The 26,521-nt window shown below is 34.4% G+C and overlaps 1 protein-coding gene across 10 annotated transcripts in view; it reads left to right on the plus strand.

The window, feature by feature from the left end:
* SSBP2 (single stranded DNA binding protein 2) overlaps positions 1–26,521 on the plus strand; it is a 249,913-nt gene that overhangs the window by 90,776 nt on the left and 132,616 nt on the right. For all 10 annotated transcript variants that reach the window (XM_045197921.3, XM_045197919.3, XM_071219490.1 and 7 more), the window contains exon 4: positions 1,165–1,249. In XM_045197921.3, coding sequence (XP_045053856.1) covers positions 1,165–1,249 — 85 coding nt within the window. The remainder of the gene's footprint in view (positions 1–1,164; positions 1,250–26,521) is intronic.

The following is a 26,521-nucleotide window of genomic DNA, read 5'->3' on the forward strand; positions in this document are numbered from 1 at the left end:
AATAATATGTTTACTCTGAGTCAGACCCTGTGCTTATGTTATATATCTTAATTTTCTAAACAATCCCATTTCATAGAGGAGGAAATTGTGTTCTGATCTGTTTAAGCAACTTGAGCTAGTAATTAGTCAGGCTGGCTTATCACCAGTAGTACTTTTAGACATTTGCTTTCCTGATTTTTGAAACCCTTGCTCATGCTTATAATTAATTTTATAGATGGAAGGATGACCAGGGTCATATGTCTTGTAAGCAGTATAATTATTTTTTCTCAAACAGTTTCACCTTGTTTTGCCCATTTTTCTTGGATAGGAGAAAAGAAACCAGCATGGATTTTTAATTTTCAAAATTACTAACCTATTTTGGTAATTGCAAAGAAAAACAAGAGGAAATTTTAAGAAAACATTCATTTGACCTGTGTGATTTATTTTTATTTTTACTTTTTTTCCCTAAAAAGCAACTGTATTGGTTTCCTAGAGCTGCCCTGACAAACTGCCACAAAGTGGGTGGGCTAGGGGGAGTTTTAGGGGGTAGGGGGTAGAGGTTGGGGGAGGCTCAAAATAACAGAAATGTATCCTCTCACAGTTCTGAGGCCAGAAGTCTGAAATCAAGAAGTCTGCAGTGTTGGTTCCTTCAGGGGGCCCAGGGGAAGGGTATGTTCCATGCAGGCTCCCAGCTTCTGGTGGCTGCCAGCAGTATCTGGCAGCCCTGGCCTTGGGCAGCACCCCCCCAAGGTGACTTAATGGTGAGGCTGTTGGCCTGTGAGTTGGACAACAAAATTATCCTGAAAAAATTAATGAACCACTTTATTCTTTAATGATTAAATTAGGATATTTTTTTTACTGTTTTTATTCTTTATGGGAAAGTTGTGAAAATTATTATAATTATTTCAATCATTTGTTTGTCATGTAAACAGACAAAAATGACAGTTTTAATTTTTTAAAAAATCATTTTATCCTCTTAGAAAAGTCATATTAGCATTTCTGAGTGATAGCTAGATTATATCCTATTATTGCATGAAGAGCCTTGCCTGAATTTAAATCTTTCAAAGAAATATTTGTCCTGAAGAAAACATATTTTATATAAAAATCAATGTCTTACATTTTTAGAATTATTATCTCTCATTTGGCATTACGTGATTTTTTAATGCTACCATGATTACTTTTCAGTGTATTTTGGGATCTCTACTGTGCAGCCCCAGAAAGAAGGGAAACATGTGAACATTCAAGTGAAGCAAAAGCCTTCCATGATTATGTAAGTTAATATATAATTTTTCTGTGATATTGTCCATGTTCTTTTTAACCACGGCTCTTGAAAAATGCATTTGACTATTCTTTTCCATTGGTGCTTAAGAAATTGTTCTCTCTTTCTTGAAAAATAGGCTCATAACTTTAAAAGTAAATTACAAATGGGTATTTGAGTCTTGCTGAGCAGGCTTAAGGTAAGAGAGTAGCCCGAAGTCCAAGCTGTTAAAGGTATTTCTTGTCTTTAAGCATGACCGATTTATGAAGTTTTACATTTATAAGAATTATGTAGTAATTATTTCATGAAGAGTCATCATAAAAGTTATACAAGTGATATTGTACATCAGAAATATATTTTTTTCTTTTTGCTAATTTTGGCTACATATCATAAGTGCTTTGAAATTCCTTAAGAATATGAAAATAAGAATAATTTCAGTCATAAGGCTAAATATCCCCTTTGCTGAATTCAGTTCCACAAGTAAAATTTATTGAGAATTAAAGGAAATACAAGATTCTGTGCAAAAATGTGATTTAAAAAAAATTCTTGAAGAAGGGCAGTGGACTCTCCTTGGCTTGGTGATATGTATTAAAATTTTATTAGAAGAACCACAAATGAGATTTTAGAGTTGATGGTATCAGGGAGAAGAATTACTTAAAAAAACAAAGGTGAGGAAACAAAGAAAATTTTCTTTAGGGAAATAAGGAAAAATTGCTGTTAAGTGTTAGGAGACAGTGTTGTGAAGGGGCTGGGAAAACACCATGTTTGCAGAACTGACCATAAAAGAAGAAATTGAGTTTGGGATGGAGGAAATCCAGTTCCCTGGGTTTGGAGGAAGTCCCCTTGGGCTGCAGCCTGAGGAAATAACTGATAGTAAGTACCTGGAGCTTAACCAGAGGGATACTCGTTTAGTTGGTAGAAGGGAGGCGTCAATCTGTATATATTGTTTAAATAGCCTTAAAAACCAGAACCAGGATTCAAAATGGAAAAAGACTGTGTTCTTCCAAAGGAAATACTTCAGCCTTAAACTGAAGAGTAAAAATAGCCAGAAGAATTATAACCCCAAAAGTAGCACAAGAAAAAGTACACAGATTTAAGAGAAGTGAAAATCTTTGGCATCTGGCAGGGGCTGTGTAATACTTGAAGCATTTGCTAAACTGACTTAAGTGACACTGCTCGTGATGATCTCATGAGATACGGATTGTACTCATAAAACTTGCTATATGCTAAACAATAGCTCTCGAAGACAAGAGGGGTGAAACAGATGCTACTGCATATAAAGGAAAAGCAGAGAAAGGCAGATAAGGCAGGGCCCAGGACACAGTATTTATCTGAATAAACTCATTTTCCTTTTTTACCCTTGGCTGATGGCAGAAAATAAAGCAGAGAGCTGACCATGATGAATATAAGGAACCTGGCTAGACCAGAATACTGTCATCTCTCTCTTAGACCCAGAAAGACGTGCCTAGATTTGGTCTGCCAGTCATGGGAAAAATTTTTAAAATACCCACTAGTTTTGACAACTAGATGGCATTAGATACCACCAGTGTTCTATTCTAAAGGACATATAATATTTGTTGGTATACATTTTAAGAAATTAATTCCATCAGTACTCTTTCAAATTCCATTGTATTGAAAGGTGCACCCTGCTGTTGACCATGGAAATCTTACAGGGAATACAGAATTAACTTAGCATCTTTCAGCACCATTGTTGTCATAGCCTTTATCATCATCATTATCATCATCATTTTGGATTTATAAGGCACTTTCAATATTTCAAAGAGTATTCACACTTATTAGCTTTAGAAACCCATTTATATATATTTCAAGGTTTTTAGAATGAGCATTGACCTGAAGTAGAAGTAGTAGAATGGATTTTAAAGGATGAACAACCTCTTACTGTGTAATTTGGGCCTAAGAAAATAGTTGTAAAAAAGGTCAGTATTTTGTTTAATTTATTACAAATATTAACACATGTTTTATCTGATGTTTTATAATCTTATCTTAAATATTAGTTTTAAGAGATTTAATTTGTTCTTAGCATTTTATTATATCTTTAAGGCAGCTTATTTTCAGTTGTAATATATCTCCAAGTTATTTTTAAATGGAGGTTGGTGAAAAGATATAGTTGGACTTGTGTAATTTTTTATTACAATTGGACTTTTAGAAATACGTTTGTCTTCCGTAGTGCCTTTTTATGGTAATTTTCATGAGTTGGATTTGCTGAATTCTTAATAGTCAATTTCTGAAAATTATCAATATAACTCATGTTTAATGTGTAGACATAGAAGTATGAAGACTCAGGGAAGAAAATGGGAAGTAGGAACACAATGTGATTTTGGTAAAATTCTAGAATGTTATATTCCTGTATGAGGATCCATTGGGAACTGTTTCTACAATAGTATTTAATATGTATACGGACTGAATTTCAAGGTAGTTCTTAAGGAAGCCCCCTGAAAAATGTTGCTTTCATTTTCTGCATCTTTAAAATAAAAAAGAAATACTCAATTGGTTGTATTAGTTCTAATATGTTTAAAAAGTAGTCTTGTTATTTTATAGTCTCTGCTTATCTATAAGATTGAATGGATAATGAAAGATAAACTACTCTTTTAAAAGAAATAATAGAGGCATAATAAGGTAAATAATGAATAAGGCTAATATGTTAAATTGTGAGTGTGTTTTGATACTGAGATTATGCATGATTTTTGTCTATAAACACTGTGTTTGCTAAATAGTTATAGATAATATTAATTTTATATTCAGGAAAGTTACTTTAAAACAGGTTGAAATTTACCTTTGATTGAATCCCAATCTCTCTTCTGAAATTAGAAAATAAAATACTTAGTAAAGTAAAATTTAAATTAGAGGTGGTCATGTGTTTTCATACCAGCATATTATATGCATGGACATTTAGCATTTCTCATGAAAGACTATGAAAGATTTTTTTGTATGTGCACATATTAACATAGATATCTTTAAAATGAATAGATATAATTTTGAGCCATTCTATAATTTTAGTAACCTTTTTGGGGGTGATTTATCCCAGAAACATTTTTGGCTTATGGTTTTTAAAAATTCTTTTGGTTTGTTTTCTGAACATTGCTTCTTTAGAATGGATTTTTTTTCCTTTATTATTTTATTTGCCAAGTCGTTATAGATGCAGTGTTAATACCCTTTTCCTTGAAAAATCTCCTTGTTGGTACTTATGAAAAAAAGAGAAAACATTTAAGATAGGTAAAACTTTGATTTTCTTGCATTTATATTTTAAAATGTTAAATAGTATTTAGCAACTGTATGCAGTGCTAACTGTAAAATAATAATGGGTGTAGATATGAATAGTTAACAGCGTGCAAGGATGCACTTGGGGATGACAAAGCTATAGGAAACACGAGGAAATGATGACTGCAAGTCAGGACAATGGCTGCTCACAGGAGGTGGGAGGAGGTTGTGCCTGGGGTGGGGCTCCTGGGAAGAAATGGCTTCTGAGAGAGTCAGCAGAGTTCTGTGTTTCCTGACCACCATGGTGGTTACTTTATAATAACCAAATGTTTGTTTAAATTTCAGTGTCATAAATTTATTTTGTGTGGTTTCTATATTTATCTTTTTAATTTTGAAATAATGAGATTTTTAAACACAATTAAGATGATTAACTTTAGAAGAGGAATATGCACAGTAGTTTCTAATGTGTTCCCAGGCATTGTCGTGGTCACCCTACAGGAGCCGATGGCAGAAAGTCCAGGGGCGACCCCCAGACAAATCTGTGCTTGTTTTGTCTCTGTTATTGCAGATGCTATAAAGCGTGCCTACCTGCTGGTTTTCCAGAGGGGAGTAAAATCCAAAATATTGGAGGAAGATTTAATAATTAGGAATTTACCTTATAAGTTTTTACTATAGAACAATTATTTTGTCACATGGCTGCTCCCAGATTTCTAGTCTGGCCCTATTATTTTTATCCTCTGATAACCAAGTTAATCTGAGCTGTAAAATTATTATTACCTATTAACAATATTATCATTAAAAAGGAAACCATCATTTCAAGTGATTAAATATAATACCTTGTAACTTGATAAGTTTATTGGACTACATTTTATTTTCTTCCTATCAGCATATTTTTATTTCACTCTGAAATCACAGGCAGTGCTTTTGTGTGGAGTTGATTCATGTTTCCTATATTTTTTTTCCTGCTACAATTTAACATAGAGTTGTTTTATCTAACAATTTTTTATTTCATTCATTTCAAAAATGTCTAGGAAAAGCATCATTATATACCACCAAATTTTTAATGAAGAAAATACACGGTGATTATAATTTTAGTTCTCTGGTATGAATGGAAGATTCCTTAATGGTTCTAAAGCAAAGATAGAGCCAAAATATATTATTGCCATAGAGAAATGGTAATGAAATCACATTATGACAATGAGCTCTTTGAGAGCAGAGAATTAGATTTGTTCTTCTCTAGGGTCTGCCAAGTAATATATGGTCAATAAATATTAACAGAATGCAGTAATCTGGGAAATTGGAAATGTTTCAAATCTTTGAAATATTCAGGTAAAGTGATAGGCTTGAATCATAATTGTTGATAATGTGGCTGATTTTTGTATTCTTGCCAAAGAGAGTGTTTATAACATTTAGAAAGGATTATGTTATAGGTTTGTTTTGATGGGCTACTTTTTAAAAATGATATAGAAACATGCGATACTATATAAATAAAATAATAAGAGAAGAATGTGTTTATTCACATCTCAAGAAGATTTTTTACAGATTATTTAGGAAAGTACTTGTATAGAAACTACTGCAGAGAGTCGGTGCATTCTTTGCTATGATTCTGTAACATCCTTTGTGCCCCTCCTCAGTGTCCCTGTGTATTAGGTGTTTGTAATGAGATGTTTTCTTCAACAATTTGTGATCTTCCTCGGGGAATAGGCCTTGTCTTATTTGTCTTTCATTCCCAGTGCCCAGCGTGGTACCTGACATGAGAATTTCTAGTCATGTTTGGTGTTTACATAAATGAATATTAAATAAAATATTATCTAATAAGTATTTGTCACTTCTTAATGTAACTGAGTATGTAGTTATGGAAAGGTTATTTAGTACTACTTTTATCCACTTTGTATTTCAAAGCAGATAAGATAGCAAGTTGTAAAGATATAACAAGTGAATCAAAGCAAGTGGCAGAGGCTTTATATCTCTGGAGGCATGGCACCAGGGAATGTGGCAGTGAACAAAATAGATACAGTCCCTATCCTCATGGGCTTACCACCTAGCAAAGGGGACCTTTCTCAAGAGGTTTGAAATATCAAATAGTAAAATATATGTAGACAGACACAGTGTAGTATTATATTGCTAGATCAGTGAAAATTTACAGCTATGGAGAGAGTAAGGACACATAACTCTTGATGTGTATTTAGATTTTGGTGTATAGTGACAATAGCGGATGCTTGAATGAATGAATGGTGTCAAAGTGGGCCATAATTCTCCTAAACAATCCATGTAAACTAGAGTTCTTGATAGGCTAGGAACAAGTAAAGGGACATTTAAAATTCATTAAGATGATAAAAACTGTTGTATGTATATATTAATGTCTATCAGTCAATGTATAGGCTATTGTGTCATTAAAAAATGAAATTAATTTTTTGCCTCATTTTTATCTGCCATGTTATTACTCCTCTTGTTTTCATTTCCTATAGGATACAGCTTAATTTCCTTTGTCATATATAAACCTTATAAACCTCCCTATAAACTTTCTAGCATATGACAAGTTGTCTATTTCTTTTCTTTTGTTTTGGGGTTAACTGTGTTGGTTTGAGGAAGTATATTCACCTCTTTATCTGTGGGGTTGGTGTGTCTCTACTCCCAGCATGTCATTGGTTTGCTAGGATTGCTTATGGGTGGTACCCTAATGCTGCCAGTAACTGTACTGCTCCTTTCACTACTTCTGTGATCCTGAGACTTCCTGTAGGGCAATATGTTAGTTATTGCAGTCACTCACTGGACAAATGAACAAAGGGAGGCAATCAAGGAAAGTAAAGTATAGAGCATTGTGGAAGATTTCTACTTCACTTAAAAATCTTTTGTAGCACAATTTACAGCATTATATAGACTTTGCAGAACCAAAAAAACTAAAGAAACTAATATGGAAAAGAGATAAAAAACAGAACAGGGATGACTTTCACAGTTTGTTTCATTGTGAAAAATATATTGTTTCAAAATATGTATTTTAAAGAAACATCATCTTAAGCCCCTTTGCCCCAATTATGTATGAAATTTTAATTTTAATTAAAAAATTTGTTGATTGATGAGAGAGAGAGGAGGAAACATTGATTTGTTGTTCCACTTATTTATTCATTCATGGATGCTTCTTCTATGTGCCCTGACTGGGGCTGGAGCCTGCATACTTGGCATATTGGGATGACGCTCTGACAACCTGAGCCAGGCTGATGTATTCATTTTTATTAAAATCTAATTTCTGGTCAGTGTGAAAAGATGACTATGGAAAGGCCTTTATTCTTACTATTTTTGATGTTGATGTTGCACTGCGTATGATTACATTGCCCATGACATTAAAAAACAACAAATATGATACTCTTTCAAAAACAACATGCATTTCTGATTTACCGTTAGAGGTATGATATTCATAAATTTAAAAGTCATAAAATAAGTTATTCTGGAGATTTTTTAAAAGAAAAATATCTAAATACCTTAGATTTGTAGTCATATTTCTATAGCCACTTTGTTTACTTTTTATGTATTATACAACTTCATTTAAAATGGTTGTATTTTGGTCAGCTTAAAAAATGAAAGTCTCTGTCTTGTTTTTATTCCCTTTCCCTTTCATTTGAAGTAAAGAAACTAAAAATATTGGTAAAGCTTATATTTCACTTACCTCAATCTACCATTTTAAATTATTGTTACATTTTTTGGTTTTGGTGAGCACTGGTACTGAGGTTAGGGGTTCATACCTCTTTTTTAAATAAACAAGTGCGTCACAATTTTGAGTACCATGCCTCAACAGCATATATATATTAGGAGTTTAAATAACAGTTATTTATTCTACAAATAATGGATAGGGCTAGAATGATGTGGCACTCTTTTGTACTAATAAGAATGGGTTATCTGTTTTCAGACTTTGTGAAATAACTATAAATTTGATTGCATTTATTTTGAATATTAAATTTATTTTTTTCACATTAGTTGGCTGGCTATGTTCCCCTATCTTATGGGTTTAAGTCAAAGATGACCGCTACTGTAACCAAGGAATCATTTGCAGCAGCCACAGCAGACAGATAGTTAGTTCCCAAAGCTCAAGTGCCAACTTCTGAGTCTCCGAAATCTCTAGAAGGAAAGCCTCAGAATCTCTTCAAAAAGAAGTTACAGATATTTAAAAGGTGGATTTAAGCTTTTTTTTACCAAACTCCAAATTAATATTAAAATATATGTGATATGTTCTGTTAAAATATCTCAATTTTTAAAGAGGAAAGGTACAACTACTAACAAATACAATTCTATGCAAGATTTCACAAGGGAAGTGATTTTAGTAGACATAATGAGGACTACTCTTCTATCATTTCTTTATTAATTCTTTTCTGAGAACCCATTTATGTACAAGTTACTTTGATTAAGGATATGGGAGGGGCCAAGATTTATAAATATTTCTCCCTCCAGAGGTTTATCATCTATTTAGAGAGTTATAGGAGCTGTATATCTTTTGTTAATTGCTGTTGAGCATCATATAGATACTAACTGCTGTACTGTATGAGTTTAGACACTGTGAATATTTATGGTCCTTTGGGTGATGTTTAGGATTTGGGAAAGAAGAGACATGTGGGGGAAGGCATATCAGAGAAACCAGCTGATGCTGGAACAGTGTAAGGTGTATTTAAGGAATGGTAAGCAGAGCTCTTTGACCAGATTAGAAAAGTCTAACACAGCATCAAGACTTAGCTAACAGACAGTAGAATTTTAAAGCTGAGAGGAAACTATGAAATCATCCTTTCAGTGGTTTCCTGTTCAGTTCTCCTTTCTCTTGCGGTGCAGTGGAAGGGCCATGGATGGTGCCTAGCAGTGAGGAGGGAGAGAACACCCTACCAGGAAAGCTCTGGGTTTCCTTCTGTTTTAAATAAAACAGCTCAGTTTTTACCCTTCCCCAATTTATTCTATTTTCTCCTTTTAATTAAATGGACTACTTATTTAGTTAGTTACTAATGCCATAAATGAATCTTCTTTTTATTCCCTTTATTGCTCTTCTCTTTTATCTCCAGGTGGTCATCAAAACCAGTTAATTCCATTTCCTAAACACTCCGCACACGTCTTCACTTCTCTAATCCCACGGCAGGCGCCTTAGTTCAAGTCTTCATCGTGTTGCAACACCATTACAACAGTTATTTTTGCATCTGTCTCCCCTCTACTCCCTCAGGGCTCAAGAACTCTCTTTTAAGGGTTCTTGGCAAAACTCTTGAATAAGCAACTGCTTTTAAAAATATTTCTTTTCTATACTTAAAGCATCAGAACCTAAAACAACCCAAAAACTTTAAATAAAAAAGTTTTTAAAATGCTTACTTGGTCCAACATAAATATTTTAATAGATAAAGGAACTTAGTACCCAGAGAAGTAGTGGGTATGCTATTGTTTAAAACTCAAGTGAGATTTAGCCAGGAAAACTCAGGTTTTCCAAATTTTCATTAAGTACTTTCCAGGGGTGTCCAGCCTACGTCTCAGGATGGCAATGAATGTGGCCCAACACAAAATCCTAAGTTTACGTAAAACATTATGAGATTTATTTGTGATTACATGTCGCAGTGTATTTAATGTGTGGCCCAAGACAACTCTTCTTCCAGTGTGGCCCAGAGATGTCAAAAGGTCGGACCCCTGTTAATACTGGATACCACTTTTGTTCTGTCTTCAATGGAGAGTCATTTTTGAGCATATTAAAAATAGTAAATCATGTTTTAGGATGATTAATCTGAGGGCATTGCATAAACGGGACAGAGGAAGGGAAAAGGCTAAAGGCAGAGGCTGTGAGGAGGCTCTCTTGACAGTCTTGGTATGAGCCAAAAAGCCCTTGAGTTAGGTTCACGGAAAATGAGGTGAAAAATAAAGAATTAAAGTGAAGAATAAAAATGAGGAGATTTTCTAGGTGTAGGGATTGAGGAAGAGAGAATAATTTAAAGTCATTTGTAGTTAACATGACTGATGAGCTGAGACTTGTGAGACCATGGCAGAAACCTGAAATTTAGAAGGATGAACATAGAGGAAGTAGGTTTAGCTGTACGAGTGGGAATAAAGGTGCAATAAGAATTTAGGCCCGGGGATACAAATTTGGGGGGAATGCGCACATTTGGGAATGAGAGGAAGGGGCCCGCATTAAGATGGGAAGAACACAACACAAAGAGAGGTGTACACACTTATCACACTAGCCAGACTGACTTAGAGAGCATGGCTGTTGTGTTCTCTAACCCAGTGAATTTACTGAATCTCTTCACTGTTTTAGGATGCTCCCAACATGAACTCTATATCCTGGGGCAACTAATAAAATGTGTTTAATGTTAATGTACTGTCTTGAGTTCTTAAGGTATTCAAAAGCTGTTTATGGTATTTGAAGCAAGACTTGAGGCTCAAACTATGTCAATGCCTGAATGATTTTTTATAGGCCACAATTTCATTTTAGAAATCAGTCATGTATTATATGGGGCAGGGGGAGTAGTTTCAAATTAAGAAGAAAACTAACTAGACTTAAATGATCCATGACTTCTTCCAGAAGTTTTTGAAATTTAGATTAATAGGTAGGGGAATCTGAATATATTAGCCCTCTTTCTTCATCAGTTTTGTGGTAGCAAACATCTGTTGAATTGCCTGTAAAATAGAGAGCAGTGTAAAAAATCTCAAACCTTAAGAATGTAAGCATATGTAAAAACTGCAAAAAGGTATCGTGTTCAATTTGGTAATCTAGTGGCTTATACTTAATTGGTGCCCAGTGAATATTTGATGAAAGACTGTACATGATCGGGTATGCTTTTTCTAAACGAAGTACCCCCACTTCCATGGAAGCATGGACTACTCTTATGTGACCCTCTCAATATTCCTTCTTGCTTTCCTTTGATAATTACTTCAACCTACTTGTCACTTCATCTTATCCCTCTTCCTCATCATTATCCTTCCTCTATCAACCCTAAAATGGATATGAAATGTGAAAATATCTCAGCTGAAGTCACATTATAATTTTTATTATGGACAAAAACTCAAACATGAAGGAAATAGAGGCTCTCATAAATTGACTTCTATATTGTTTATAACAGTACAGCTTAATTTAATATGTATTAGAAGTTATGGGTATCTTTTCCCTATTCAAATCTTATCAACACATAGCCACATACACCAGACTAACTTCCTTCCTTTTTGCTTTAACTAGAGTATCTTTGTGAAAGAACAGTGGGAGCTTGTTGTATGTTAAAAATGTAGAGCTCTTCCATCACAAGCCACCTACCTGTTGACCCTTCTTGTCTTTCTAGATGATGAATATAACTTTTGATCTTTTCTTTCCATTTCCCTTTGTCAATATTTTCTCCCACAGGGCCTACTTTTTTTTCTTTATGTCTAGGAATTTAATTTGATTCACTACAGAGACATACAGGAGGTAACAAACACTAGGAAGTTTGCAGAGAATTAGGAATCTCAACAAAATTTTATGTTTGAAATATAAATGGAACTTACCTGGTTCTATTTCCACATCCACAGTCCTGATTATTTATTCATTTTTATATGTATTTGTTTGTGGGGTTTTGGGGAGACTGTAAATCTCCTGTTTGGGAATGAGGCTCACCTAACTCCTGCCTTAATTAGATGAGAGCTCAAGCTTCTTCAAGTTCAGATCTAGATGGGGTTGAGCTGGCACCACTGCTAGGTCTTCAGAACTTGTTGGTGGCCTTGGACACGTCTCACTTTCTGAATGGTCTCTCTGGGAGTGCACATTGAATAAGGAGGGGACTTTCCTAGCTGACTCTCGGAGGTTCTCCTGCTCCTCATCTGCCCTTTACTGCTTTTCCATCAGCTTGTTCTCTTGCTGGGACTTTCAGGCTGATTCTACCTTTGAGAGAAACTAGGCTGTTTTGTTCTTGATGAATATTTGTCTCTTCAATTGCCAATGAGGCTTCATTTAGACAGATGTTACTGAGGGGCGTTTTCTGCCTGTTATTACTAACTCCCTTCAGTTGCCCTTGGCCAACTCCTCTATTTTCCTGTGTCAAAGCTGGCACCCAGTTGGATCATCTACTGGTTTCCTCTGTCTTGCCTGAGAGGTGCTCATTCCCAGAATAAAGGTGACTGGTGCACTAGCTCAGGGACTTACCTGCTCAGGTTAGTTTCCCAGGTTCTCTCTGAATAAACTTCAGCCTTCTCTACCAAATTTGAATTCTATTAAAACATATTCAAGTTGAAGAATTTTTCTCAGGTTATGAGTCAAGTGATTTAGTAAGAAAAATCTTGTGGGTTTTGTGTGTCTGTGTGTAAACACACTGCAAAAATAAGTGGAGACATCCCATTTATACTCTTAACCAGCTGAAGAAATGCTGAAGATTTTATAATAGCATCCTTCCTGTTAAATCAATGAGCACAATACTTCATAAATTCTAGGAAGCATTTCTTAAAAATACACATATTTTTAAATACTTCTGAAGTTGGTATACATCTTGTAATCAATTAATAAAGTCTCTTTCTTTTTTAAATCCTCACCTAAGGATATGTTCATTGAGTTTTTTAGAGAGAGAGAGAGATAAACATCAATGTGAGAGAAAAACATTGATCAGTTGCTTCCTGTATGCACCCTAACCTGGGATCATACTCTCAACCTAGGTATGTGCCCTGACCAGGAATCGAACGTGCAACCTTTTGGTGTATAGGATGAAGCTCTAACCAACTGAGGAACCCGCCCGGGCAAGAATCAGAATACTGTTACTAGTTTTCTTATATTAAGGGTTAAACATTCAGCCCTGGCTGGAGTGACTCAGTTGTTTGGAGCATTGTCTCGTGGACCAAAAGTTTGCAGGTTCGATTCCAGTCAGGGCACATACTCTGGCTGTGGGATTGATCCCAAGTCAGCATGTATGAGAAGGCAACCCATCCATGTTTCTCACATCGATGTTTATCTCTTTCTCTTCCCCTTACTTTCTCTCTAAAAGCAATGAAAAATTTGTCCTCAGGTGAAGATGAAAAAAAACTTTTTAAAGGAGTAAATATTTCTATATTTAATGGAAACAAGACAAAATAGGTAAGAGCCTATATCAGGGGTCTCTAACACCCCCCAAAACTTCAGTGATTTGTCAGGAGTACTCACAGAAGTCAGCATACAGTCATACTCATGCTATGATTTATTATAGCAAAAACTTATGAAGAAAAGAAAAAGGAAGCAGAAGTCTCGAGGAAAAGAGGAGAAGGCCGGGGTTGGGGAGTGGCTGGAAGAAACCAGAAGCAAGCTTCTAAGAGTCTCCACCGCGTAGTCATGCAGGATGCATTAAATTCCTCCGCAAGGACTTGTGATAACAAGTGTGAACCATTTCCCAGGGAAACTCCTGTGAGACTCAACGCCTGAGGTTTTTACTGGGAGCTGCTCAAGTAGTCTACCTAGTATGTACCAAACTTCCAGACTCCTAGAAGAAAAGCAGGTGTTCAGTATAAACCATTTTGTTTGTACAGTTTAGGCACAGTGAGCTATTATTTTGGGAATGGTGAGAACCTTCCAGAAATCAAAGTTCACAGAAGAAAGCCAAAGACGAACCCTGCATGCTGGCCTTTCTAAGGATCGCAACCTCAGGCCTGCAATGTGAAATCTATTTTGCACACTGTAGTTAGACTTTGAAGGTCCTTCTGGAAAGCAGCCAGAACTCCATTTGGAATCCATTCAGAACTGTGGTATGTTTCCACATGTTCTGCTAATTAAACACCAACACTTGTTATAAGTTATTATAATATTGTGAAATAATTTTTTATTTTTCATCTCAAATAGTTTTTCTATTATTATGAGTTTAAAGGCTTTTATGAGACACCTAGAAATTTTATAACAAGTTTTCTTACATAAAACTCCATTCAAAGTTTCAAAAAACTAATTTGCAAATGAAATTTTAGAGTAAAATCTAGATTTAGGATTTTCTTATATGCAGTACAGGGAAAAGGAAGAAATTAGAGTATAGTGGATTTACTGGGGAAACCTTTAAGGAGGAGATGGGAATTGAACTAAAGATGGGTATTGTAAGGAGAGGAGGGAAGAAAGGACAAAGGATAATGTCAGGGAAACAGAACACTGAGGAAAGATGGAAGATGGGGTGTGTTGGAGGGGAGAGAGAATTCTGTATTATGACCTTGAAGCAAATGTAAATCCAATCTTTTTTTTTGCACCAGTGCTATTGAGACACAGATGCCTTATTCTTATATGTATTTTCTGTTTTTCTAGATTCTAGAACTATTTCTAGGAAGACCTACTTTTCTTATTTAATAGTTTATATGAGGTATAAGTATCATATATTTCTCTTTTGTTTTGTTTCTTAATCTTATAATACTTAACTCACAGGTTTGTTCTGAAGATTAAGTAAGGTAATATATGTGAAAAAGCTATATGAAAGTATTTATGCCATTATTTAAAAAAGTTATAACTATCTAATAAGTGAAGTCAGGCATATGTATTTAACATATAATTTTTATGTATAGAATTTGTGCACAGCAATATTAGGTATGTCCCTCTGTTTGCTCTCATCTGTTCTGCCACCTCTCTGATTATTCATATCAGAAGGTCCTTCTGCTGGTAAGCATTGTAGTTCTCCTATTTTATAGTGTATGCTTGTAACATTTATATATGTGCTGGTTTTGGTTTTCCTGCTCCTTCACATCGTATAGGTCTCTTGTTTGGCCTTCGTTTCCTGTATTTTCCTCTAGCACACACTCAACTATTCGGGGAACAAATTTTATAAGAATGAGTCTTCTGTGTTTTGTACAAGGGACAAAACCCTCAGAAATATTTTCTGAGGTTTAAATCGAAGTTTAAAGGGTTGTCAAATCTAGGATAGCAAAGCTATATAACAAAAAAGTTCTTTCTTTGTAGTAACAGGTGTAAAATATTTCATGAGTGCCTTATGCCTAGGCCTATAAACTGCTTAGCACATTATAATAATGCATAAATGTTTGTCTTAATGTGAAAATGGAGTATATTCTCTCTTTCAAAAATAAGATATATTGCAAAAACTATTAGAAATACAGCTAAATAATCATTGTCCACTAATACAACAAAACTCTTGGTAAACATATAATTGAAACATTAAAATTGTTAGGCCAAATATTTGAATATAGAATCGATCTAAAACCACTTACCTATTAATGAATACTTAATAATTGGCTGGTTTAGTGTCTTTTCTCCAGTGTGCAGAAACACCCTTCAAGTTTAGTAGATAAACGTATCAGTGTTGTAATGACTAACTATAATTCATCTGATTCAAACCAGTTTTTGAGTAGAGAGAGTGCTGTAATGCAGTTATTATATTATAAATTCAAGAATAGCAAATGTTTAGCATTACTGCATTTGGTGAAGATGGATTTGAAATAAGAGTTTATAAAATAGCTATGGGTGGAAATTTCTCAGTGAAATTAGTATTTGCTAAGTAATATGAACAAAAATGCCATGTTTTATTTAAAAACCAATAAACTCTTAGTAATAGTGTATATACCAATAGCCAGTAATCTATTTTAAAACTAGTTGGGCAATGATGGGAAACCACATTTTAGATGGCAAATCCTATCAAAATGTCTACTTTTTAAAAGGAGGGAGAAACATATTTGTGGGTGACACCTATTTGTGTCTGATGCACTTAGTTGTAAGAATAGTTCCTTTGTTATTTATGTTTTAAAATATCTATGTGTTTAAAAAGCAATCTCTTTGATCATATGTGTTTACTATCAAATTTCAATAATCGTTATAAATTTTTCTTCATATTTGTCATTTATATATCCTATATATAAGAAATGCAAGTTAGAAAGGAATTATATTGTGTAATAGAAGTCTAATATAAAAATTGAGTATATATACATTAGGTTTAATATTAACTTTTTTCAGAAAAATGATTGTTTTTTGTGAGTATGAATAAATGTTGAACTAAATTTTTTTAAATGATTAAAATGGAAAAAATCTCATCTTTTGTATCATAAATTTTCTGAAATATAATTTCATCAAAATAAAGAAAACTTAATTTTTAAACTATTGTATTGATTTTATTCTAAGTATTTTTAAAAACCTTACAAGAGAAAAAAATAATAACCTCAACCCCAAACAAAGAGGCACCCTTTTGTCATGTGAAGATGGCTTTTCTTAGACTAAACAACCAGAGCTTTAACCTAATGCTTAAGCAAACTCAGCTTGTATTCCAAGGGAAAAGCTATTTACTTTGAGACTCAGTTTGTTAAGGTCTTTGGAAAAAGGAGTGGAAGCAAAAGGCCTTAGTGGAGGTAGAACTTGATTACTACTGACCAGGATTTTTCTCTATTTTTAATCCAGTAAACTTTAAATTTCAGAATTCAAAAGTTTTTGTTAGGGAAAAAAAAAATTGTGTTAGGTGTTACAGCTCAAATAAAGTTTAAATTAATCAAGGTATTTGTTTTTGAAGCAATTATATAACCTCGTGTTTTTTTTTTTATTGCGTTTTTCTGTGTATATCCTTGCTTAAAAAGAGGCACTCAAATGGGAAATACTGAGGAGACAGGGCACGGAGATTCCATTATGAGAACAAGACTACTCCTCTTAGCTTTTCCTGCAGAATACAAAATATACTTTATCTCCTATACTTACATACTTTAAAAATTATTGTATTGTATTATGCTTAATTTTAGACAAGAAGCCTTAAGTGATGGCTTCTTCCAACAGAAACATTTTCCTCTATCTTCTATGGAGAAGTTATCATTTTTTCTCTCTACTGTTTTTAAAAAGGCTGAAATTGAATTTTTCAACTTAGTCAAGTTACTCTTGTTCTTTTCTCCAGGCTTTGAAGGTTTCTATTAACATGGTACGGCGTCCACAAAATTGTCAGGTATAAAGTAGCAGATTTTTAGAGCTCAAAGTGATTTTTGGGGTTATCTAGTCAAACACATTTATTTTACATTTAACCCAGACGTCAGCTCCAGACTTCTCTCCAACCTCCGGCCTCTAGTATTGCTACACGTCCTCAGGGATTGTATGCTCATGGTTCCTTCCAGCTTCAAATTTCCGACTCTTGATCTCACCTGCAGTGGCCTTCACCCACTAATCCTTTTTGCTCTGTTTCTTGTAGGCCCAGGAGATAAATGCTATGAATGACTTGCAGTCACTTGGTACCTATCAGATACCAGACCATTAATATACCTACTAGAAACAGAGCAGTATATTTGGACTGTATATTTGACCTAGAATATTTGCGCTTTTACTTAACTTTCTCTTGGATTTCTTGGTGTTCTAGGTAGGAAAGCAAAATATTTTATATTTGGTCTTATTTTTCCCTTCATCTTTAGATCTAAGATATTAATTAAGTGGTCTAAAGACCTTCCTTATGAACATAATTATATTGAAGATTATCTTTAATCATTTAGGCCTTAAAAAATAAGGTACTTAGGTAATAGTGGAACCAGAAGTTGAGCACTGTAAAATCAGCATTTGGTGTTAACATATGATGTCATTGATATCTTTGCCTTCAATTCACAGAACATGTTTTTTCCTCACCTGCATGTGGGATGTTTTAGGAAGTGACTCCCAGTTAAAATGTTTTGCCTCTTCAATACCTTGACCTTGGGCAGATACTGTATATACTAGGCCCAAGGTTATACTAAGATATCTGTATTATTATTATTATCTTTAAAAAGATACCAGTATCTGCCATTCAAAACCCATCTGCCAGGGTTACATGATAATTCTAATACAAGGCAGAAAAAGACAATAAAACGTGGTGATATGACCATACAAGATTAGAGACTAGACGTACTGATACTTAATTCCCAGTCCAAAGCTAAGATTTATAGTCTGAAATTGGAACTAAATCAAAAACCAGTATGTATTTTAGTTTTGCATTGCATGTATTTTGGTTGAGTTGTCCAATTATTTAACTGCAGACTGGGCTCGGTAGGCACTCAGCTCAAGCTTAGTTCATGAGCTTCAGTTGAATTTGGAGTTAACATGGCTGAAGGTCTTTTACTGCCCACCTCAGCAATTCCAAGAGTGGGACCTATATAGTTTCTCCACTGTTGAGGATATTTCACTGTGATTCTGTTTCTTTTGCCTATGAATACAACCTTTTTTTCTGAAATGAGTAAGTCCTGTCTAATTGTTGTACAGTTAGATGAATTTTTCTGAAAAAAATTTAATAGCAGGAAATCATTTAATAGTTCTGCTTTAATATCTTTCATCATAGAGACTGTAACTTAATAGAAATACAGGAGATTTTATTCTACAGAAAAGTCTCTTTACACAAATTCATACTATTGCTCTTTCCACAATTCAAATTTTCTAAGTGGAAACCAAGAGACGGTAATTTTTGTTTATTTTACACAACTTTTCTGCATTGAGGCCTATTGAAATAGTAAGTTTTCTTAATACAGTAAATATTATTTATAGAACATTAACCCCATAACTGGGGAGACCAAAGGGCAGATAAACTGAAGGCTGTCGTTAAAAGTCACTGCCAAATTAAGGTCAGATATTAAAATTACAGCACCTCTTAAATTTAAAAATTATATTTACTGGCAGCTTTTTATGACTTTATCTGTGGTGCAGAAGGGATATATTTGTAATGCATTCTTGTTGTGAATTTAATGACCATATGTTTTATAATTAATTTGAAAACTGTTGCTGGCAGTTGGTCAGGACAGGAACTGACTGGTAAACTGTTCGCCAGGTAGTATCTAGGGGCTGTTTGACAGTTTCCTTTCCTTATTGTAAAATCTTTATCTGATTACATGATATGCGTGTGTGTGCTGAGGGGCCAGGTGCTGTTACTGTCAGCTACTTGAAACTATATAGTAAAAACCATAGCTTTTATAACTAGAATATTTCTGTTCCTATGTCTACAGTGGATGAGGACAGAGGCAGCTAAGATTAAAATTAAAAACATAGTGAAGTATCTCATCTTTAAATCATCCTTAATGAGGTCTACACATTTTAATGTAATGTGCTCTCTCCTTTTTCCTCCGTCAGTCCTCTTCTTATACCTTAACATTCAAAACTGCTATTATGCTAATTTTTCTCTTTGGCCCTCATAGTTCATTTTATCTTCCTGATCAGAATGATTCTGCAATTTCTCTTTCGCTTTACTTCTCCAATAGGTCCATTGGACATTTGTAGTTGGATATCATTCTACCGCTTTAAATGCAATGTTCTAAAATAATTAAAATCACCCCATCCCAAGCCAAACTTAAACAACAGCAACAATGAAGAAACCCGAAAAAATAATCAGAAATTCATTTTTTCATCTAGCTTTCATAATTCTATTTATAATATCATTTTCTGTTCTTCCATGATTTGAAACTTTAATGTTTGACTCCTTTCCCTCTTTCTCTGCCTGTATTTTCCAAACTATATTCTGCCTCTTTCCACCTTTCCTGCTAACTAGACTTTATCAAATAGTTTCTCCACTCAAAATGTTTAATAATTTCTTAGCACTTTCAGGGAGAAAGCTAGATTTCTTTACCTGGCATCCAATTTCATGTTTATCTGCTTCTTTTCTCTGTATTTATTACTAATTTTCTACCCCCGACTGTATCAGCTGTTTTCTTGCATATTGTCCTGTGTATGTGCATTAAAGCTTTTGCCCATTTTTCTGTTGAGGTGTTTTTTCTTACTGAATTATAGGCTTATTGTTTAACTTACATATTTTTGTTAAGATATGATTTGTGTGTAGTATAGGGCAGGCATCTTAGATGGGCCTACATGCTGTCTTAGTCTGTTTGGGTGCTGTAACTAAATACACTGCCTGGGTGGCTTATAAACAACAGAAAATTGTTTCTCGCACTTCTAGAGGCTAAGAAGTACAAGATCAAGGTGCCAGCATGGTGGAGTTCTGTCGAGGGCCCTCTTTTGGGTTCATAGCAAGCACTTTCTTGCCGTGTCCTCACCTGATGGAAGGGCTAGAGGTGTCTTTGGAGCCTCCTCTGTAAGGGCACTTACCCATTCGTGCAGGCTCTCCCCGCATGACTTAAGCACCTCTTCGGAACTGTCCTACTAACACCATCACATTGGGCATTAGGATTTCAACATATGAATTTGGGGGACGCAAACATTCAGAACATAACACCCATGTAACTAATACCCGGATCAAGATGAACAATATTAAACCGCACCCAGAAGGCTTTGTCCCCGTCAGTCCCCTCCAAAGGTAACTACTGTTAAGTCAGTAAACTAAGTATTTGAAATACTCTTTTATGTTTATTGTGTGTACATATGTGCTCCCAGTTTTCTATAGCAAATGATTTTGGAACATTTTTATGGTGGTGTTTGATGAACAGAAGTTTCAAACTTAATGTAATTGAGTTAATCATTTTTTTACTAGGGCATTTTGTGTCTCACTTAAAATTTTTTCCTACCCAAGAGCAAAAAGAACAACAAGATAAACCTTTTAAACCAATCCAACCCTTTCTCAGTCCCATGGCTTTGGAAATGTTTTCCTGAGATTTTCTAATAGTCAGGCCCTTTCCCACCTGTTAAACTCAACCTATCCTTTGAGATTTTACCAGAGATGCCATTTTCCTCATAAAGTCTTTCTTGATCCCTTCTGTGGATATACTTCTGTATAGGGCTTAACTTTTACTTCTTCAAATATAGCAATAGCTATTAACACATTTTAATTATTGGCATAACTCATTACTACTTTATAGTTGTAAGTTTCCAGTGCCTGGTGCAAAGCCCAGTGCATTTCTCATAAGCATTTAATAACTATGGAATGATTAATTGTTTTTGCTGTACTTATTTTGAATGGAAGACAGTATAGTATAATTGCCAAAATTGGACAGTGGCATTAGAGTCAAACAGGTGGGTAGACTGAGGTTTATGTCCATGCTCATTAATATGCTCTTTGACCATGTACCATAAGCAATATGTTAATGAACCTCTCTGAGGCTCATTCCTGATCTTTAAAATAAGAAGCGAACTTTAATTCAAGTATAACACACACACACACGTATATAAACATGTATAGATATTTTTAATTCATTCAGCCTCTCTTTCATTTACTTTGTGCTGATACAGTCATGTTTTAAAAGATGATGTATATATTTTATAACCTAGGACATATTTATTACACCAACATTGATTGATTGGCCCCATTTTCCAGCGAGGTACATGCCAAGGAGAGTATGATGTGACAGAGACGCAATATCAGAGGAGGTAGCCATAGCTTTGCGGTCTATCCCTTGCCAAAACGTGATGGCGAGGGTTTATCCTGGGTCACAGTATTATTCCTTGACTGCCTCTCTGTATTTTTGTCCTTCTGCCCAGACTAGGTAAGAAGGTCAGGCATGGGGAAAGTGTAAGTTGGTTGTTTTCTAAGATATTATGGCATTAAGTAGTTGTAAATTAATTTTTACATGACATATTCTGTTCCTAGGTATCAGTGTCTTTAATGATTAGGGTTCTTTTTATTTTGTTTTGTTTTGTTTGTTAACTTAGAAACCATTTGAAAAGTTACATAGCTTATTAGATAAACAGATTATTATTTAAATGTGTTTTCTTTATGTAATAACTTCTTTGGTACATTAAAATTTTCTCTTAGCTTTTCAAAGCTGAAGTCACATCCAGACCAATTGCAATGGCAGGAAGGTCATTATCGTTTTAATTGTGTGCTACACAAATCTTGGTGACTTAGGAAGATAATTAAGCATTCTTGGTAGCTGGTCTGAACATGTATAAAATCAAGGGTTTGGTGTTTTTTTTTTCCCGAAGAGAGTTGTATTTTATGTCTGTCTCTTTCCAGTTATCTTCTTTGGACATATTTTCAAACTGCTTAGAAGTTAATTTATAAATGTATTCATGCAGTTGTAGATCAGTGAATTTGTGACTATTCTTAAAGGCAGATTTTATTTATAACCACATTTTTATCTACACTAGAAGAAATATCAGTGATGTTTTTAAGTAAGCTGTAGTATCATCACACAATCTTTGAAATAAAGTTCCTTATGGTTGAATTTGGGTTTACATATGGTTAAAGCATGGTTCTTATGTTTTGTTCATAAGTAATGCATTCTCAATTTTAGGAGAAATGCAGGTATCTATATAAAGGAGAGTTAGCCTGGGAAAAGACCAGAAAGGAAAGCATCATCCTTTTTAATTTTAGTTTTATTATAACAAATATATTATTAGCAGGTAGGAAAGAGCCTTCTAACTTTGGCTATTGGAGTAATATGTATGTTTAACTTTGAAAGGAAGTATGCTTTCTAATGGTACATAGTAGAAGAGCAATATAAGATGCTTAATAGTGTTTTAAAAAATACATTTCAATTATCAAATGATCTCACCTATAAGTAAAACCTAATCAACAAAACAAGCAAGCAAAATATAACCAAAGACATGGAAATAAAGAACAAACCAACAGTAACCAGAGGGAAGGCGGGAGCGTGATAACAGGGAAATGAAGGTAAAGGTTCAATTCAAGGAACATATATAAAGGACCCAAGGACAAAGACAAGGTGGGGGAGGGGAGGATTAAGTGAAGGAGGTGGGGTGGCTAAGGCAGGGGAGAGCATTGGGGAAAAAAATGGGGACAACTGTAATTGAACAACAATAAAAATATATTTAAATTAAGATAGAGTAAAACAACTTTCTAATATTTTGTATAACCATTTCGGCTCTTGAATTTTAGTATATATTCTTCAAATAAAAAAAATGTTAAACCCGAAACTGTGACTAAGAGAATAGGATATCTTATTACTGTTTTCCTGACTTACAACTAACAAACGTTGTGTTGGAATAGGTACCAAAGACCAGAAGTCTAGAAAAAAGTAATGAAGAGATCTCTAATAAGTAGTTGCTTGCAAGAAAAGAATGGTTACAGACACAGATTTTTTTTTCTCCTTTTTCATTCATTTTTGCTATTTGCTATGTGTAAATTATTTTTGTAAATTTGTAATTTGTGTAATTTTTCTCATTCTTAAATACTCTTTTTCTATTTATTTTTTCTCTTTTCCTTGTTCACATCCCCCTTACTCATCTTTCTTTTCTTTTTATTGCTTTCTCTTCCTTTAGTACTTTTTCTCTTTGGCCCTTTTCTTTGTTCTTATTGAGTTGCATACATTTTTGAAAAATCTAGAAACAATTTAAACTCAGTTAAACATATGGCAATTCTTTATAAGTAAATGTACTTTAACTAGCATAATAGATCCATATGGGTTTTGTAACCAATCTAATTCTTCTGAGCACTGAGCTTCTTTGGGATTTTGGAGTGGCAAGAGAGAACCATGAAAAGAGAGTACTTCATGGAATAACTCATTGTGGAACTCCTGTGGCTCTGTAATCCAAGCATCCTCTGATTCTTATTTGGAAGTAGTCACTAATGTGGTATCTTTGAACTGTTATTTAGTCTATACATGTGTAATTGCTGAATGAAGGAAAAATTAATCTAAGTGGGTAATCAGAGACTCCTGACATGCTCTTATTGTATTTTTGAAAAGTTTGTATGTCTGCCCTTTCTTGGTCTGTCTCTTTGGGTTTGAGTCCCATTTGCACCATTTATGAGCTGTTTCATCTTGGTCAAGTTACTTAGTTCCTCTAATTTTTTTTCCTCTCAGTTAGATGGAGCTAATAATAATAATTATCTAATAGAGATGTGTAAGGATTAAATATGGTAATCCATGTAATGTTTTTAGCACAATCTGGTATATAGTACGTACTTAATAACCTTAGCTGTTACTTCTGCTGTTGCTACTGTAACTAATGCTTCCACTATTTTTATTAAGTTCTTGGATTGCATTTAAAAGTTAATCTCAACATGTGGCAAAAGAAGTGTTTTCCACTTCCTTTCCAAGGATGCAGTAATTTATGTGGGGTTACTACTAAATTCTTTTTGCTTCACAAGTTATGTGAAAATTGTCATTTTTCTATGGGAAAATATTAATGAGTTTCATTGGTTTTTAAGACAAATGACTTTGCCCTCATTCTAATTTTGTTCTTATACTTTCCTTATTCTATTTGCAAGGCACTATGTAGTATATTTTAAGTTTATTCTTTGCAATTCTTATTTTATTTGTAACTAGGCACTGATGGCTACTGTTAGGGCATGATTTCAGAAACACTTAAAAATAAATAGAAGTGTTTTTGCTACACAAGATTACCTTTCGTTTGAAAAAATAATATTTTATTTCTTCTGTAATTAATTTACGACTTTTAAATGTTGGGAAACTTCACTGGCAGGCATATGAACATACAACTAATTTGATAAATATGTATAAAATAAAAGATTTATGGTAGAAAAGAAAATAGTCTCCTTAGGACCAGTGAGTTAATGAAAATATACAGCCTTAAGCACTACAGGAAGGGGGCTCGGATGAGTTAGCGTGACAGGGTAGCCCAGGGAAACAGGACACTACTGATTAGTGCAGCTCCAGTAGAAGGCTGATGTTTTTCTTTTTTAAAAATAGTTACTTATTTGTTTTTACTTATTGATTTGAGAGAGAGAGAGAGAAACACTGATTTGTTGTTCCACTTGTTTATGCATTTGTTGACTGCTTCTGGTACGTGCCCTGACCAGAGGCAACCTTGGTGAATGGGGATGATGCCCTAACCAGCTGAGCTGCCTGGCCAGGGCAAGAGTGATATTTTTCTTACTCAGTAGAGACAAGTGCTTCTCTTGCACAATGCCACGAATCAGAGATCGACAAAAGTGAAAGAACCTCCAGACTTACAGTAAAGACAGAAAAAATTAATACATACGAAGTGGACTCATAGAAATGGACAAATTTGAGGTGAGGTGTTGCTAAAGTCGGTATGCCTCTGGACATCTAGCGTAGGGTGAAACTCACAGTTCATGGCTCCAGGAGGGAAAGATACAAGGCCATGGCTAGGACTTTGCCTCTCTGCCTTAAAGATTTTTTTTCCAGTCTAGTAGTTCTGCGATTGGTCAATAAACCATAATTTTGTCAAAGATGGCAAATCATTCTATACACACACCACCCATGGGGTTCTTTTGGTTCTCTCAGTTAATTCTGAAAATAATTTTTAAAAAACCTTTGGGTGTTTAAAAACACACGAGTCCAGGTGGACCCAGCTACATAGATTTAATGCACTTTAAATTAGAACTCTGGGTAGTATTCTGCATTAATTACCCATAGCACATCGTTTGTCATCAAATGCCTAACTAAAGGGTAGTGAAGAAGAATTTCAGGGTGCTTTTACGAAGTACAGCTGTCTAGTCAATACAATGATTGCTTTTGGGAAACTATTTGAGAAAGGAAGTTATACAGTTTCCGTTTCCCTGGACTGTGTTCAATTGAAATTTTCTATAATTTTGTAAGAGAAGAAGAGATTTGAGGAGAAAACTGAGAAAACTACAAATCACTGTTAGAAATACACTGAAGCCAAAAACAAGAACTGCTTTTTAATTGGAAAATACTAATGCCTTTCTAATGATTGTCCAGAAAAATATTGCAGAAAACTATGCCTGTGTTTTATTAATAGTTTTTCCTTTACTAGTAGAGTAATATTAATTTGACTTATGTTATTCAGTAATCAGGAAACATATAATTAAACTGTCTAGAGAAGTCTGGTATTCATTTTGTTTATCTGGGGTTAAGGATATAATTACATAATAAAGCTTTAGTAGATTTTTAAAAATTAAAATAGACAATATTTGGCAAAATTCTTCATTTGTGTGTGCTAGGAAGGAGACGGAGACGTGAGGTGTCAGAGACCCTGTAACCTGGCCCTGGGGAGTCTGTATGCTAATATGAACCAAACTCTCCACAGATTAGCTATGTAACCTGAAACTGGGTGTATTGTCAGCTCTCTGGAGGGAGTGTAAAAGGAAGCCTCAGGTTCCTTTTCTTTTACATATGGAAAATTGAGCTTTTGTATCTCTAACATCTCAAGTCTGATGTTGAGGTGTGTGGTATATGTGTTGAATTGACAAGAACACAAAGACATAGAATTCTTGCACAAATTCCACTTCCGCCTAGCCTTGTCTCCCGTCGCTTTTATGGAACACTGTCCCAGAGGTCAGCAATTACATTGTGCCTCAAAGTCTACTTTTACACTGGCTTTCTTTTGGTTGATTCTTTTTCTAACTTTTTACTTTAAAACTTTCTACATCC

The sequence above is a fragment of the Desmodus rotundus genome, chromosome 1 (genome assembly GCF_022682495.2).
Source record: "Desmodus rotundus isolate HL8 chromosome 1, HLdesRot8A.1, whole genome shotgun sequence".
Taxonomy (NCBI): Eukaryota; Metazoa; Chordata; class Mammalia; order Chiroptera; family Phyllostomidae; genus Desmodus; species Desmodus rotundus.